Source organism: Myotis daubentonii, chromosome 2 (assembly GCF_963259705.1).
Source record: "Myotis daubentonii chromosome 2, mMyoDau2.1, whole genome shotgun sequence".
Lineage (NCBI taxonomy): Eukaryota > Metazoa > Chordata > Mammalia > Chiroptera > Vespertilionidae > Myotis > Myotis daubentonii.
In genome coordinates this window covers 94,016,899-94,033,987 of record NC_081841.1, presented here as the reverse complement: position 1 = coordinate 94,033,987, position 17,089 = coordinate 94,016,899, and the positions used below count along the sequence as shown (strand labels likewise).

Here is a 17,089-nt window from a genome sequence, read left to right as displayed (position 1 = left end):
TTGTACTCTGTAATAGAGTACATGTTATCTTCTTTTTCCATGATAAACTTGCCTCTCCCATGTTACTTTCCCCGTCAGTGTCAGGGAAATGCAGAGTATTGGTCACTTTAAGGGCTCTGGAAACAAGAGCCACTATCTGAGTAAAGAGGGCATCAAAAGTTAGTAGTCTTGGGAAAATGTTTACTAACAATTTTAGTTCCATCTGTTGTCTCAGCAGATCCATTCCTTACAGTATATTATTTTGCAGTACTTCATTCTGTCCAATTTTAGATAATGAATAATCAATTAAGTCAGGTATTGCTACATTGATTTTCTTCAAGTAGCCCTGTGTGACCTAGCACATCTTGGAATCTGTTTCCAGGCCCTAAATCCTTAATGATAAGGAGGTGCTGGATGGAGGAAGGGGGCAGGAACGATCACAACTGCCTTTTGGAGAGGGGAGCTCGGTGGAGAGATACTTTGTCAACATCAAAGAGTTGGCTTCAGGACCAAAGCCAGGCTCTCAGCCCTTATGGTCCTATGAGTCAGGTTGCTGTGTTTATTTTCCAGTCTCTGCTAAAGTCAGCCTGTTTTTTCTGCTCCCTGCAATATTGTCTTTGTCCCCTACAGAAACCCTAAAGTTCACTTTCCTCCAAGCTTGGTGCCTGGTTGGTTCAATGTCAGAATTCTGGCCGGGTCTGAAATCTGTGACCAGATTGGTGTTGGGATTTGACTGGTACATCAGGCTGTAAGATGTGGTTGGGAGAGGAGTTGCTCACCCAGACTCGGGGAGCCTTTCCGAATCCATCAGCTCTTTTATTGGAGATCACCAGTATAAGTTAGATTAGGCAACTCCGACCTCTCATGTTGGGGTGTAGATCAAATGATGTCTGAAGACCCTCTTCGTAGTGTTCTGGTATTCTACATATGATCTTCGAATCAGAAGATAACATGTTGCATGAGACATTGGCCACTGCTTAGAGCAGGTGCCTGTTCGCTACCTGCCACAGTCCCCCTGCTGCCCATGGTGGCTGTCATCACCTGTGGTCATTCACTCTACCAGTTCACGTCACCAGCTTGGTCCCTTTAGATATGACTGTTCAATCCATGGTATTGAATCCAGTCCATTCTCTTTCTGAGATGGGACTCAAAAGCCAAAGAAGGCCTAGGTGACTCAATGATACACAGTGAGGTCGTAGCAAAGTTGGGACCAGAATAAGAGCTCTGGGATCCAAGTATGGGTCTTTCCTCATCACATGGTCCCGGCTCTGAGGCCGAGGATCTGTATAGCCCTGAGCCTTTTCAGACTGCCCAATTAGAAACTTTCCTCTTCAAGGTCTTTTTTTTTTCAAGCCAAATAAAGGAAAGCTCTCGCCAGTTTGTACTGGGTGATTCAGGAGAGAGACAAATATTTGTGCCTAATTGTGAAAATGGTGATGTACTTAAGAGATAGTCCAGAATGCTACACCTTGGGGACTTTGATTGGGAACCATTTAGGGGGTGGTGTCTATCATTATTGGCTACCTACACCTCAGGATCTTGACCTTGGAGCAACATGAATCTGTGTTAAAATATAGTAGGCAGCTTCCTGTAGGCTTGATTTCATGTTCTTCCAATTTTTAATGCTATGACCTTGGACCAGTTACTTACTTTTTTTCTGAGGCTCATTATATATATATATATATATATATATATATATATATATATATATATATATATATATATATATATATATAATGGGAATCATGTATTTTTTCTTCAAAAGATTGGTATGAAGAGCAAATGAAATAATAATGAACTTACCGTAGAGCCTGGCCAACAAATGGTGCTGTTGTTTGGTTTGTGGTTGTGATGCTGACTAGGATTGCTAGATGCTCACCTGTCCTGGATGCATTCAGAAAAGTAGACCTTGTTTGCATATCAAAGTTAAGCCCTAAGGAAGCTGAGATGACACATGGACCCCCATCTTCTGGAAGATGCTTGGGGAGTGGAAGGAAAACTGGATTCTGAAGAGACATTCCAAGTTCTCAGCAATCCTGCCAAGGCCAACCCTGGCAGCATGGAAACCACAAGTTCTGTCATTTGCTGACATCAGGGACCTGTGGGGAAGCCGCTTAAACTCTTTGAGTCTCAGTCTCCTCTGCAGAGCTGTTGTCCATGCATCCATCTGTGCATTCACTCCGTCGTTCCTTCAGGAAGCATGAGAATGTACGATGTGTCACCCCCATGCCACGTATTAGGATAAGCCCTGGGAATGTGTCTGAGTAAGAAACAGTCCTTACTTTTGAGGAACTTATGCTTTGTTAGGGAGTGGAGAGTACACTGGCAGTTACAGGGGCATTGTGAAGACAATAGGAGGGTGCCAGGGAAGCACCTACAGAAGGCAGTTGTTGGGGAAAAAGACAAGACTAATAATTTAAAATAAGACTTCAGCATTTACTAAGAGCTGCAATGCAGGAAGACGAGAGGCAAAGGCCTTCTGAAGGTTGCGTGCTTCAATTCCCTCCATTTCTTAGCACATACAGGCTTTCTTTTATACTGAGATGAAACGTAAGCCCTCTTCTGAGAATTCCCTGGTGTGATGTATAGGAGGGGGAATTTCATGACACTTGGGTGGAAGGGACTGTGACACTCATCATGGAAAGGAAATCCCACGACACCTAGTAAGAGACTTGGGACCCTCTGATTAGCAACTTCAAAAGGCTGCCCTTAGAGAAGGGCCTGGCAAAGCACTGAGGTCCTGTCATTCTGGAGACATCTATCTTTCTGGAACGGGCAGATTACATGTTCTATGACTGATTTCTTCAACAGGGCATTTAACTTGGTGCAGGAAGGTGATCAAAGTGGACTTGCTGTAGGGAATGACATCTGAGCCTCGCTGAAGACTTACTGGAGTTATCCTCGTGTAGGCTTGGGCAGGTCGGTGGCAGGAGAGAGGGAGGAGCTGGTGATTCTAGGCAGAAGAACAGCAGGTACCAGTGCTGGGAGGAACAGGCACAGTGCAATGAGGGGACCCAGAGAAGGGCAGTAGGACTGGAGCAGCCTTTGAGGAGGGAACCTGAGGAGGGAGCAAGAGCCAGATCATGGTGGGGAGCAGACCATGGTAAGCCTTGCAAGTGACTTTGAACCTTATCTGTAAGGAATCTGGTAGCCCCAGCTTACACTTTGGCCAAATGGACAAAGTTAGCCCAGCTTTCCTGGACTCTGGAGTGCTCAGCCTCCCCAGAGAGACAGCAGGGTGGGGCAGGCCACTTGTTGTGCGGGGGGGGGGGGGGGGGGGGCGGCGGGGAGGTGAGCATCTTAGAGCCAGCACAGAGGGGGATCATCAAGTGTGGATAGCTGGGGAAATGCCCTGGGACGGAGCTGCCTGTTGTGGGACTGAGAGTGGGCCTCCAGGACTGACTGCCTGTGCTTCTCAGTCCCATTCTTTGCATGATTGCCCCAGGTACCATGTTAAGGAAGTCATTCATTTATTCATGTGCTCATTTATTCATACCCTCCACTGATTATTAAACTCCCACTCAGTGCCAGGTAGGTTCTAGAAGCTGGGATTATAGTAGAGCCTGATGCTGCCTACATTTATAGAGCTTTCATTTTAAGGGGAAGACAGATATGTAGAAATAAATGAATTAGTGTCAGGTACCGATAATAGTTCTAAAGAAAATTAAAGCAGGTAAGGGAATAGAAAGAGGTACAGGTGGTGGTATTTGCAGATAGAGTAATCTTGCGAGGCCACTCTGCAAAGGTGACATTTGAATAAAGAACTGAATGAGGTGAAAGAGTGAACCAGTCAAATACATAGGGAAACAGCTGTGCACAGTCCCTAGGTGGGAACAAATTTTGGGGGTGTACAAGGAACAGAATGAAGGCCAGAGACTGATTAGCAGGAGGGGGTTGGAGAGGTTGCAGGGCCTCGCAGGCATGTAGAAGATGCAGGAGTCAGGAACAACAGTTTAGAACCCCAGATCACTGAGGGGATGGCAGCTGGACTCTGGCCTTCCTACTTCTCTCTTTGGCACACGGCCTCCCTGGGCTTCCAGATATGACCTTTCTCAGGCTCCAGGACTCACAGGTATTCCCTGGGAATACAGCCTCTGGGTCTTGTCTTCTCCCTCTTTCCCATTATTATTGAAATTTAATTATTAAAATGAGAGGAGTACTTTCTTCCTCCTTTCGGGAGTGAAAGGGAGTGAAGGGCCCGGAGAATGAGTTCACACTAAGGGATTAATTTGACAAACAAATGCTTAGTGTGTTGTATTTACCAACCTTGCCCCAGTCTTTGATTTGGGAGTTCATTCGTGACATAGATCCAGATTTCCATCTGGTGTCATTTTCTTCTGCCCCAAGGATGACCTTTAACATCCCTTATAGTGAGGGCCTGTGGATAAGGAAAACTCTCAGCTTTGTTATCTCAAAAAAAATCTTTCCTTTGCCTTATTTCTTGAAGATATTTATGCTGTATATAGATTTCTAAGTTGACAGTTTCATTTTTTTCCTTTCAGTACTTTAAAGGTGTTGCTGCCCTGTCTTCTGACCTGTGTTGTTTCTTATAAGAAGTTGGCTGTCATTCTTATATTAGTTCCTCTGCATATAGCCTGTATTTATCCCTTCTCTGAATCCTTTTAAGATTTTCTGTTTATCAGAGGTTTGAAGCAATTTGATTGTGACATGAATGGTGTAGTTTTCTCCCCCCCATTTCTTTTCCTCAGAGTTTATTGAACTTTTTTGATCTGTAAGTTTATGGTTTTTATCAAGTTGGAAAATTTCAGCCATCATTCCAATATTTCTTTAGATATTTTTCTGTTTCCCCTACCTTTGGGTACTACAATTACAAGTGTACTAAGCCACTTGAGATTGTTGCTCAGCTCACTGATGTTCCATTTAACTTTTTTCCCCATGTGTTATTTTGGATAGATTTTTATTTTCTTGTGTGAAGTTCACTGATCTTTTCTTCTGTAATGTCTAACCTGCTGTTAATCTAATCCAATGTATCTTTCATCACATACAGTTTTTTTCTCTAGAAGTTCAGTTTGGGTCATTTTTATATCTTCCATATCTCCATTTACCATGATTAATCTTTCCTCTAGTTTCTTGGACATATGAAATCAAATTATAATAACAATTTTAATGACCCTGTCTTGTCTACTAATTTCATGATCTGTGTTTTCTCTGGGTTGATGTAGAGTGACTTTTTTTTCTCCTAAGAGGTGGTATTTTCCCACTTTTTTGGTAAGCCTGATAATTTTTGACTGAATGCCAGACATTGTGGAATCCAAACCTTGTTGGTGCTGGATATTTTTGGATATTTTGTATTTCTAAGCTTTGTTCTTGGATACAGTTAAATGATTTGGAGAGTTTAACTCTTCCAGGTCTTACTTTTAAGCTTCGTTTAGTGGAGTCAGAGAAGTTTTTAATCTAGGACTAATTTCCACAAGTGAAGGAAGAAAACACCTCTTCTGCGTTTTCCACTCTGGCTTGGGGGCACAAGAACCTTGTCAGGCCCTGTGTGGGTAGCACAGGCTAGTCCCTCTATCTTTTCAGGAGTGATCTTCCTGGCCTCGGGTAGTTTCTTCACATGCATGATTTGGTCAGTCTCAGATGGAGACTTGAAGGCCACTCTCTCCACTCTCTACAAAGCCCCTGTCTGTATAGGCTTCTGTACTCTGCCTTGCAAAGTCTAGTTGCCTTGGTGTCCTAATTCCTACCTCTGTCTCTTCCACCAAGAGATTTTCCTAGCTCTCTCTAGGTTCTTGCTCCCTACACCATTGCTCAGTACTCACACCAGGCAATAAACTGGGCCTTCATAGGGTTCACCTTATTTGTTTGTCACCTCTCAGGGACATGGGTTTTTGTTGCCTGATGTCTAATGTCTCAAACACTGTTATTTTGTATGCATTTTTTTTTCTTTTAAACAGATCACCCGAATTGCCTGGGAGAGCTTTTGACAAGCCATTTACCTAGAATATGCTGTTGGCTAATGTGAGGTCACCTTTGGAGTAGACCTGAATATTCCCAGATGGCTGACATTTCTTTCTACCTGGAGTGTCAGTATTTTCAGTGACTACTTACATCAGAATCTCTGATTAAAAGAGTCAGTCACTTCTGCTAAGAATCTGGGGTGGAAATCTATTTATCGGACTAAATAGACTTGCTAGAACTAGAAGGAAAGTGTCTGGAGGAGTCCATGGGAACCAGATGAGAACCTAGATTAAGCTGGTGCGGCTCTGGTCTTAGCCAACAACTTGTGATGTTCTTTCTTACTTGTAACGTAACATTATAGAATGTTTTTCTCCAGCCATTGGCTTAATGGACAGATGATAGGGTCAGAGACTGGGTCAGAGGGGTCAGCTCTTGGGTCCTGACCCGCTTTGCTGTATGGGTTAAGTCAGTCAGTCAGCTTCTCAGAGCCATGGAATCGTGAGCTGCAATTCTGGCCTTGCTTTATTTGGATGTGAAGAAATTGTTGGAAAAATGTCTAACAAATACCTTGAATCTGTACTTAAAGCCACCAGAAGTCTATATGGATGGAATTATGGGTGCTTAGTAAATATATTTGATATTTGCAAGATATTTTCTTCTTGTAGACATTCCAGAAATTTTACATCTGGGTAAAACCATTTGGAGTGCCATTGAACGCTTCATAGTGTTAAGTATTATTAGGATTCTGGTGGTGATTCTTCTCAGTTTTGTCTTTCTGACTGCCACCTCCCCACCCTCTCAGGGGATTGAAAGGTCTCTGAGTGCATGGCCTTCACTTCACTTTCATAGTGTATTTATAATGGGCAACATTGATTCAGCTGAAGAGTAAGGAAACTAATCAACATATCTTTATGAGCCCCAGCTCTGGGCCAAGTGTTGAGGGGGAAACAATGACACCTAAGGTCTAGTTACTGGTCTGAAGAATTTATTACTTCATTGTAGAAATAACACCTACAATTGTGAGTCAATTAGAATGAAAGCGTTTGCCAACAAAACAACACAAATTATAACCAATTGCAGAGGCCATAGGAGCAGGAAAGACCAGGTGTCAGAGAAAATGACTGACTTCCCATGACGGCCACATTCCTGAGATATTAATTGCATGACACTTAAAAGGCTCTGAGGAAGCGGGCCGGGGGGGGGGGGGACAGGGCCTAGAGAGTGGATGATGTGGAGGGTGAGGACCAGAGTCAAACAGTGAACAGAATAGAATGCTAAGGGCAGCCAAGGTCACTGTGTCTAGTGCCAGTAAAGGGCCAGAAAGCATCCAAAAATAGCATCAGGGCCTAGAGTCCCATTTCCAGAAATGAAAGTCTCATACTCCTGTACCACACTTCAAAATTTTCTCCAAATAGTTACACACTCAGTGTCTTTCAGTCATCACAGGAGGCCTGTGAAAGAGGCAGGGCACACATTTGTCATTTGACAAGAGGAAACTGAGGGTAGGAAAGGTTGGTTGGCTTTTGCATAGTGACCTGAATAGAGAAAGAAGGAACCCAGATCAGAATCCACAGGTGCTCTATCTGCCTGGCACCCTCCACTCTACCAATGACCCAGCCTGGGGTGGAGAGTCTTGAGCACAGCTCAGGTCCTCAGATTTAACTCAAATCTGGGACTAAAACTTGTCTGGCTCCAGGAGAAGTGCAGGTGGGTGGGGATTGGCCAGGTCTTTCTGCACACCTGCTGGAAAGGAAGGTGGAGAGGAAGTCAAGTGCTCTGTGACATCCTCCAAGTCAAAGGAGAGAAAGAGGCTCCTGTTGACTTGGGAGGGAAGTGGGAGGACAAGAGAGGAAGTCTGCTTTTAAGCCTATTAAGGAGGAAGAACCATGGGCCAAGTATCCAATTAACCTGACATCTCTTGAAGCCAAAATATCTGAGGATATAAGAGAATATAATATGTAGAGTCTTGGGAGAAAAGTGACGAATAGCTGGGAAATAGCCCCAGTTTATTTAAAAAATAGGTCAGGCCCAACAAATCCGGTAGATTCCTTCCTAACAATTCCTGATCCAGGAGCCAGAGGGAGGGCTGGGAGGATGTAATGCCATTTTGATTTGAGGCAGGCACTGCTGTTGTACCACAAAGAGACAGTCAGGGCTGATGGGAAGCACGGGGCACAATGCCCTTTGTGTTGAGCTGCATGGTGCCCTGGCAGTGACAGCATATTTGGGATTGGCCCAAGGTCACCCAGCCTGAAGGTGGCAGAGACTAAACCCAATCCCAGCTCATTGGTTGTGAGAACTAAGGTGCTTTCTGCAATGGGTGGCTGCCACTCTTCTAGGTGTCCTGGGCCCTGCTTCTCCCTCCAGGTGTCCTGGGCCCTGCCTCTCCCTCCAGGTGTCCTGGGCCCTGCTTCTCCCTCCTGGTGTCCTGGGCCCTGCTTCTCCCTCCTGGTGTCCTGGGCCCTGCCTCTCCCTCCAGGTGTCCTGGGCCCTGCCTCTCCCTCCTGGTGTCCTGGGCCCTGCCTCTCCCTCCTGGTGTCCTGGGCCCTGCCTCTCCCTCCAGGTGTCCTGGGCCCTGCCTCTCCCTCCAGGTGTCCTGGGCCCTGCCTCTCCCTCCTGGTGTCCTGGGCCCTGCTGGGACATTGTCTGGGATTCACAGTAGCACTGAGGCAGTGCCAGGCTTGCCTCTGAGGGCTGCAGCAGGGGTCAGAGAGGAACTGAGAAGGCACGTAGCTGTCCCCAGCTCTGTCTGGACCAGGGTTTCATCGGCAGCCCTGGGGGAGCTGGTTCAACATGCAGCCTGAGGGGTCTCACCCACACAGATTCTGATTTTGTTGGTCTGGTGTGGGGCCTGAGACCCACTTTAGGGAGATTGACACAGATTGTCATAGAGAAACACTGTCCTAAATTACTGTCCTAAATCCCCAGATGGTTCCCTCAGAACATTAATTTCTAGAGATGTTTATAGATCTCTCAGGAGAAAAGGGTGTCATAGCCATAAATTTGGTAAAACTATATACCCCAATTCCCCCTTGGAGATTCACAATTCATTTTAGCAAATTAAAGGCTTAAAATGATTACAATTAAGAAATCCCTTCTCTTTATATTTTGCAATATATACATATATCAAATTTTTACCTTGTACAACTTAAGCTTACACAATATTATATGTCAATTATACCTCAATAAAGCTAAAAAAAGAAAAGATATCTGTTTAGCTATTTGCCCAAACTCACTTCACCATAGAATCCACCACTGAGTACCACTCTGTGGAATACAATGTAGGAAAATGCAGCTCTAGCTTGGAGTTTCTCAAACTTTGTGATGCATCAGAATCACATGGAGAGCTTGCTGGAATACACTGCTGGGCCCCACCCAGAGATGGTGATGTGGGTGGTTTCTGTAAGGCCTGAAAATTTTCATTGTTCTTTTAAAAAAAATTTTTTTAATTGATTTTTACAAAGCGAGGAAGGGAGAGGGAGAGAGAGAGAGAAGCATCAATGAATGTGCCCTGACTGAGAATTGAACTGGTGACTTCTTGGTGTATGGGATGATGCTCAACCAACTGAGCTACAACAGCCAGGGAAAATTTGCATTTCTTACAAATTCCCAAGTGCTGCTGATGCTGGTGGTCTGGGGTTTACACTTTGCTAACCATTGCCCTAGACCCCTCTGTGAGCCCTGGCTCAGCCATGGTCCTGGCAGGTCTCCTGGCAGCATTCCCCAGTGGGAGGATGGGGACTGAGAATGGTGAGTGACAGGACCCAAGGGAAGTTGGATCCCAGGAGCACAACCTTGTTGGGGCTTGAGACTTATGGCAATAAAAAAGCATATGGAGATGGGCTCTGCCAAGTAGCCAGTTACAGTCAGGGACACTGTAAAACAGGAAGGTCTCAATGGGTGACAGTAGCTGACACTCTGTAACATGCATCGTGTCTGGCCTTGCCTGAGGGGAATCTGGTGTGTCTGTGCCTTTAAAAAGCCAATGCTAGTGAGACATGCAAGGATATCTGTTGACAAGTGAACAAGCCAGGGACCCTGGAGGGTGCGTGCATACAGACCACACCACCTTGCAGGACCAACAGCATCTAGACCCTTCTCCCCACACCCAAACTTGCAGACTTCCGACCCCTGATGAGCAGCAGGGAGCTAGGGCCATCTGCTCTAGCATAGCACTTCTTTCTGGGCAGGCTGACTTCAGTATTGCTTTGCTGGGTCCCATCTTTTAGTCCAGATGCTAGGACATGAAAGCAGGAGAGTAGATATGAGGATGGAACTAGAACCGTCTTTGGTCAAAGAAGACAGGAAAGCTATCTATACTAATAAAAGGGTAATATGCTAATTAGACTGGACATCCTTCCAGACAAAGCCACAGTGATGGGGGTCGAGGCAGAGGCGGTTAGGGGCATCAGGCTGGCAGGCAGAGGCGGTTAGGGGTGATCAGTCAGGCAGGCAGGCAGGCGAGCGGTTAGGAGCCAGCTGTCCTGGATTGTGAGAGGGATGTCTGACTGCCAGTCAGACAGACATCCCCTGAGGTGTCCAGGATTGGAGAGGGTTCAGGCCAGGCTGAGGAGCCCCCTCCCATGCACGAATTTCATGCATCGGGCCTCTAGTATATTTATAGGCAATAGGAGAGGTCCCAATGCCCAGCAGAGCCCTTGCTTGTCTCGCTGCTGCCTGACTTTCTGCCCTTGGAATGTCCCCCTTTCAGGTGAAGCTGAGGTCCATATCTAAAGGCAGACAGACAGTGCTTGAAGAGCTAACTCTATGTGATTATCAACGACACGGACCACAGTTTAAATCATATCTGGTAAGCACACGTGGGGAGGAAGAGAGCGATGCATATCTGGCTTCCTCCCCTGTGTGATTCCCAATATTTTGCTGAGTTCTCAGCCAACATATATGAGATTGGTTGATGTTTGAAGGTTGCCTTCACCCAGAGCCTCTGTTGCCCACTGAGGCTTATATAGGAGTCAGGACTTCAGACTTTACAGATGTGCCCACCATCATTCTTCAAGACCCAGCCCTTACATGAGTCTTGAGTCTTTGCAGGGCCATAGGAGGCCAGGCAGATGGGCCAAGACTGAGTTTTCAGAGCCCCTCCCAAGGGTCTTCCACTGTGGGTGAACCATCTTAAATGGCTTCCTGAGACATGTCTGGATTCCTATGGGTTCCTGTATGCCTACACGAGGACCTAGAGGGCCTGTACATCTGCTTCTCCCACAGGACCCGCACGGCGCCTCGCCACAACAGGTGCTCACTAGGTATTTGTGGGATGAAAAGCGCCACCCACGTAGCTGAATGCCCAGGCATCCTGGGCCACTGCTCCTTCCCACCCCACTCCCAGCCTCCTGGGACGGCACAGCTTTGAGCTCATGGGCAGAGCGCAAGTTCCCTCTGCAGGAGGCTGACAGCCTGTGACATCAGGGCCAGGGCCACAGTTACCATTTTGTTCCCATGACCTGTAGTTATTGAGCTGAATCTCCCTCCATATCTATTCATTTCCCCCCTCATGAATATGCACATGGTCGACACTTTATAAATTGGCTGCTGGGGAAAGAGTGTCAGGGAGCCCCATGGAAAAGGGGACCTTGGAATCAGAGTTGAATGGCAGATAAGGGGTGACCTGGAACCACACCTGCTGCCTGGACCAGCTGGAACTTTTTCTCTTCTTAATATATTTAAATAGAGTCAAGATTGGGGTCAGCTTCGTGCACAGAACCTTTTTCAGCTTTAGCTATGATTGCACAGCTTCCGGAGCATAGCATCCACGTGGATGTGCAACGCTAGACGTCAGTTGTCAATGTTTGGTGCCAGTGCCTGGTCACTGGAGTTCACTGTGAGGGTCGCATGTCCTCAGAGGAGGGACAGTCACAGAACTGGAGCAGAACTGGGTCCCTTGATGCTGCCAAGGTCCTCAAAGGATAATGTTTCAGCGTCTCTCCCTGGACCTTCCTCATCCCCCTATGCCTTCTTTTTTGGGGTATCTCCCCGACGTGAACCCCTCATCCCTCCCCTCCCCCGCCATCTAGTGCAGATGGTTTCCAAATCCAGAGTGCCAGCCTCAGCTTCCCTCCAGAGCTCTGGGATCGCACTGCCTTTCCTTTTCCACTATTACCATTTGCTATTTACAAAAGCAGTAGGTGTTAATGGCATAAATTTTAGGAAGTACAAACAAGCACAAGAAAGGAAAGAATGAGCTGCTGACAGTCCAACACCCCACGACAGTCCCCGAATCCCTCTTCATCACACATAAGCATGAATAGGTTTTAATTTTCAAAATGCAATCGCTCTATCTGTTCTACTCCCACGTGCTCTTCTCAACCCACAGCTTATCGTGGTAATATTCCTGTGTTGTTAAACACTCTTCCACAACATTTAAAAGGCTGTGTAGCCTGCACTCTGTCACTGTTCATGTAGTCACTTGTGCTTTGTGGAACCTCTAAGTCGAATCCTATTTTTTGCCATTAAATACTGCTTTCACAAAATTCTTATAGCTACACGCTTGTGATTATCCATGAATCTTTCCTTAGGATATCCTTAAAAAAAGGAATTATTGGGCTAACAGATTTCTGCTTTTCTTCACTTTTACTGAATTTTATCAAACTACCCTCCAAAAAGTTCTCACTAGAATTGTACGAAAGTACTTATTTTTTTTCCTGCAGCCATTAAAAATAGAGTTTTTAGCAGTTTTGGGGGGAGCTGAGCTTATTTGGTATTTAAGAATTACAACTTTTTTACTTTAATTTAAAGTTACCTGATTTCTAAACAGGTTAAATATTTTTGCCAGATGTCAACTTGCCATTTGTGCTTATTCTCATGTGAATTCGCTGTAAGCTCCTTGTCCAGTGTTAAATCGGGGATGTTCTTCTTTCTCTCGTTGGTTTGTAAGAGCGCTCTCCATATTAAGGATATTAACCTTGCCTGTCGGGGGTGGTAGAAAGGTACTCTCAGTTTACCACTTGCCTTTTAATTTGGTTTGTAATCTTTATTGACTGGGACTGCACTGCTGTCTGCTTGCTAGACATCTTCTCTTACATGATGCAATGGCATCGCACACTTCACATATTGAAATTGAAACTCATCATTTCCCTGGCCACCCTGCCCTTCCTGCCGGCTGGCTTGTTTCTGTTGATGCACCACCGTTTTCCCGGTCCCCCAGGCTGGAACTGTTGGAGGCACCTCTGGTTCCTGACATGCCATCAGTGGCCAGCTCCCAGAGCTTTTCTTTCTGTGGCTTCTCCGGCAGGCAGCCCTACTTACACAACAGTGCTTCAGATCCCCATTAGTTTTTGACTGAACTTTGCAAATAGTCTCGTAAGTTCATGCCTTGCTTCCCCAATGCCAGGGCTGCCACTCCCCCTTTCTCCTCCTTGCCCCTGTGGGACGCTGCCTCACATTCATCTTCCTAAAGTAGAGCTCGGACATAGAACTCCCTGCTTAAAGTGGCCAACAGCTCCCCACCGTCCTGTTTGTTTAATTACATCACAGCCTGGCCGTGATTTCCCTTCAGCCGAATCTCCCACTATCTCCGCCAAGTTGCTCCCCAAACAAGCTCACTGCTTTCCTTCCCCTTTACCTCTTTGCTCAAGCCATCCCCTCCTCCCAGAGTCTTCCCCACCACCTCCACCTACCAAAATTCATTCAGAAAGTTCCCCACCCACCTCACTGCTGCCATCCCAGGCTTTTCTGGCTCTTTAAATGGAAATGAATCTCTCTTCTTTGAGGCCCCAGAACAATTTACTTGAGCTTCTCTTGTAAAACAAACCTTATTCCATCGTCCAGTGGAGCCTCAAAGGTCTTATACTCCTGCTAGAAAGCAGAGTGCTTTGAGGGCACTGTCCTGTACATCTGCTTCTCCCACAGGACCCGCACGGCGCCTCGCCGCAACAGGTGCTCACTAGGTATCTGTGGGATGAAAAGCGCCACCCACGTAGCTGAATGCCCCGGCATCCTGGGCCACTGCTCCTTCCCACCCCACTCCCAGCCTCCTGGGATGGCACAGCTTTGAGCTCATGGGCAGAGCGCAAGACCCCTCTGCAGGAGGCTGACAGCCTGTAACACCAGTGACAGGGCCACAGTTACCATTTTGTTCCCATGACCTGTAGTTATTGAGCTGAATGACCCTCCATATTTACTCATTTCTTTCCCTCATGAATGTGATGGGTGCACGTGGTTGATGCTTTGTAAATTGGCTGCTGGGGAGTCTCAGGGACCCCACGGAAAAGGAGACCTTGGAATGAGTTGAATGGCAATTAATGGGTGCAAGAGGCAGGCCCCTTTGACCTTGACCACACGTGCTGCCTGGACCAACTAGGACTTTTTCTCTTAATATATTTAAATAGAGTCAAGATTGGGGTCAGCTTCGTGCACAGAGCATTTTTCAGCTTTAGAGGTGACTCTGCAGCCAGCACGGGAGTGTGCAATTGACAGTCTATTTTTAGCCTCCCTGAGACCGTGACCAACATCCCAAGCTGAGGGTGGGCACACCTGCTGCATTCTAATGAGGCAGCCTGACTGCCTGTGCCAGCCCGGGATCTCGCCGACCTGAAATCCGATGTTGCTAAACTGGGAAGCCTGCTTATTTCCCAGAGGCTGTAGCCTAGATACACCAGGAAAATGGGACCATCACATCCCCCTGCTGACTCCCCTCCAGCCCCTGGCGGTCTTGGGGTTGTGCCCACAGCATGATAAAGGGAAGAAGCCACTAGTTTTTTCTTTATCTTGCTCTGTCCTAGGAAAGGAGGTAGGAAGTCTGAGGTGACCCAGCTCACAGATGAGAAAAATGAGGCAGAGAACAGGGACATGTTTATGAAAACTGAATATTAATAATAATAACAATTAAACACTTATTATATGCTAGGCGGTGTTTTAATATCTTTACTCATATCAACTCATCCAAATTTCTGGACAGCTCCATCGGGTAGTTTTTATTTTGATCTCTGCTTACAGAGGAGGAAACTGAGGCACAGTGATGACAAAATGACTTCCCAAGGTCATTTGTCAGCCAAGTAGCAGGGCAGGGTTTGAAAGCCAGGCAGTGTGGCCCCAGGGTTTGCATTCTTGCACTGTGCTGTCTGCCTCTCAATGCCTTCTTTCATTTTACTAGAGTCCGGGTAGGATCTAGGAGCCCTGATTCTCAGCCCCGGACAACCAACCACTGCACACGACTCCCTCTGTTTTTAAAGATGCTTCCGCTCTGAGGCCTGTGCTGTGCTGTGCTGTGCACACCTGCATTTCCTCCCCTCCAGGGAGAGGAGGATCTTCCCCTGGCAGACTGTGCCTCTGTAGTGAGGCTTAAACTTCTGGGCCCAGAAGTTCTCCAAGCTTCTATCTCCTTCTCCCTCCTCCCCGTGGCCTGTGGGAGTGGCGGCAGTCAGTGCTGGGCAGCAGCAGTGGATGTGCAGCTGGGCCGGGTGTCAGGACTGGGAACCCAGAAAGAGCGGTGCTGGTGGTGCCCGGGCAGGTCACCGAGGTGTGGTCTTCACAGTTCAGACCAATTGCTGAAGTCCAGAGCAACCACGAACCAGAAGCCAGAGTGGGAGGCAGCAGGTGTGAGGCCCAGAACCCAGGAGACCTGCATTTTGGGGGCCAAGTGCTGCCTGTTGGGTGGAGAAAGGCCCGTGGGTGTGATCTTCCTAAGGGGGCAGGTGGGACTCATTTTAACTTAATAAGCACTCAGTGCGCCGGCCTTTTCTAAGCACTTTACAGACACCAACGTGTCGAATCCTCAGGACAACTCTAGGTGATGAGACCATTTTATTCCCTCTTTAGATGTGGGGAAACTGAGGCACCAAGAGGCTAATCACTTTGCTCAAGGTAATACGGCTAGTACGTGGCAGAGCAGGATTCATGTTCGGGGAGACTGGCCCTGGAATCTCCTCTCCAGCCACCATGCTGGACATCTTCCCCTTTATTGAATGTTTACTATTTGCCTCTGAAGAAAGGTATTGTCCTCATTTAATGGAGATGGGAACTGGGGCCTGGATGGGCTCAAGTCACCTGACTAGCAAGAGATGGAGCTGGATTAAACCAGATCTGTTTGGCTCCTGAGTAGCATGGCACCTCAGCCATCAGCGTGACTGCCAGAAAGCTGGAAGGCACCACATGCCTCAGGAGTGGCCGTGTGGATGACTGGCACCCACCCCTCAGCGGTGGCCGTGTGGATCACTGGAGTGGGCCTCAGGGACCAGGAAGGGAGGAAGGGAAAAATCTCAGAGGGCAGGGCCTCGCTGCCACTGTTCACACCAGGCTCCCTTTTTTCGCCCTCAGGTGAGCAGTACCCCCTCTCAGCCCCCTCAGCCTGTGGTCCCATCCAAGCCTGTGCAATGTGTCCATCATGTGTCCACTCAACCCAGCTGTCCAGGACGGGGCAAGATGTCCAAGCTGCTGAACCCAGAGGAGATGACCTCGAGAGATTATTACTTCGACTCCTATGCCCACTTTGGGATCCACGAGGTAAACCATCCTGAGCTGGTGGCCGAATGGGGCAAGCTTGGCCCTGCTGTTCCATCACTGTTCTCTGAGGCAGCATGTGCTCAACTCTCCACTGTCATGAAGTGAGTTCTCCCAGTGGTCCGAGGCCCCCGATTCTCTCTCCATCCACGAGTCTCCCTGGGAGGGGGTCAGGGCCAGGCCTGGAGCAGGTGAGTAGGTGAAAGTGTGTGTCTGTGTTGCTTGGCTGGTGAGCAAGGAGAGCTCAGGGCCTCCGTTTTACAGCCCGACACCTGTGTCTCTTCCCGGTCCTCAGTTCAGGTGGTCCAGGTGGACTGAACATCCTTGGTCCTCACTCCAGGTGCTCAGATGCTTTGCAGCTAGGGTCCTATAGCCAAAGGCCTTCTGGAGGTCATGGTGTTGGTCTTCAGGAAGGATGGACATGAGTCCTTAGGTTTGTCCTGGACCAATGAGTGCCTCCAGGGAAGAAATGCAGCAAGTGTCCATGGAAACCTGGCCCAGGTCTGGCACCCTGATTGATTCTCAGGAAATTCCTTTGTGTAAATGCTTGTCTTCATCCATAGCAGGGAAGACTTCTCTGAGCTGCAGCATAGAACAGAGCTTCCTGACAAAGGGCTTTCTGATACCTGTAACCCTGGCCCTGCCTTCATCGCCTTTTAACACTTTCAAGCCACTCCAAATAAACGACTATATTAACTGCGTGCTTACTCTTCTAAGCACAGTATATGTATCATTT

General features: G+C 47.4%; 1 protein-coding gene across 2 annotated transcripts in view; it reads left to right on the top strand.

The window, feature by feature from the left end:
• PRMT8 (protein arginine methyltransferase 8) overlaps positions 1–17,089 on the top strand; it is a 92,679-nt gene that overhangs the window by 15,429 nt on the left and 60,161 nt on the right. For both annotated transcript variants that reach the window (XM_059681044.1, XM_059681043.1), the window contains exon 2: positions 16,171–16,356. In XM_059681044.1, the coding sequence (XP_059537027.1) occupies positions 16,171–16,356 (186 nt within the window). The remainder of the gene's footprint in view (positions 1–16,170; positions 16,357–17,089) is intronic.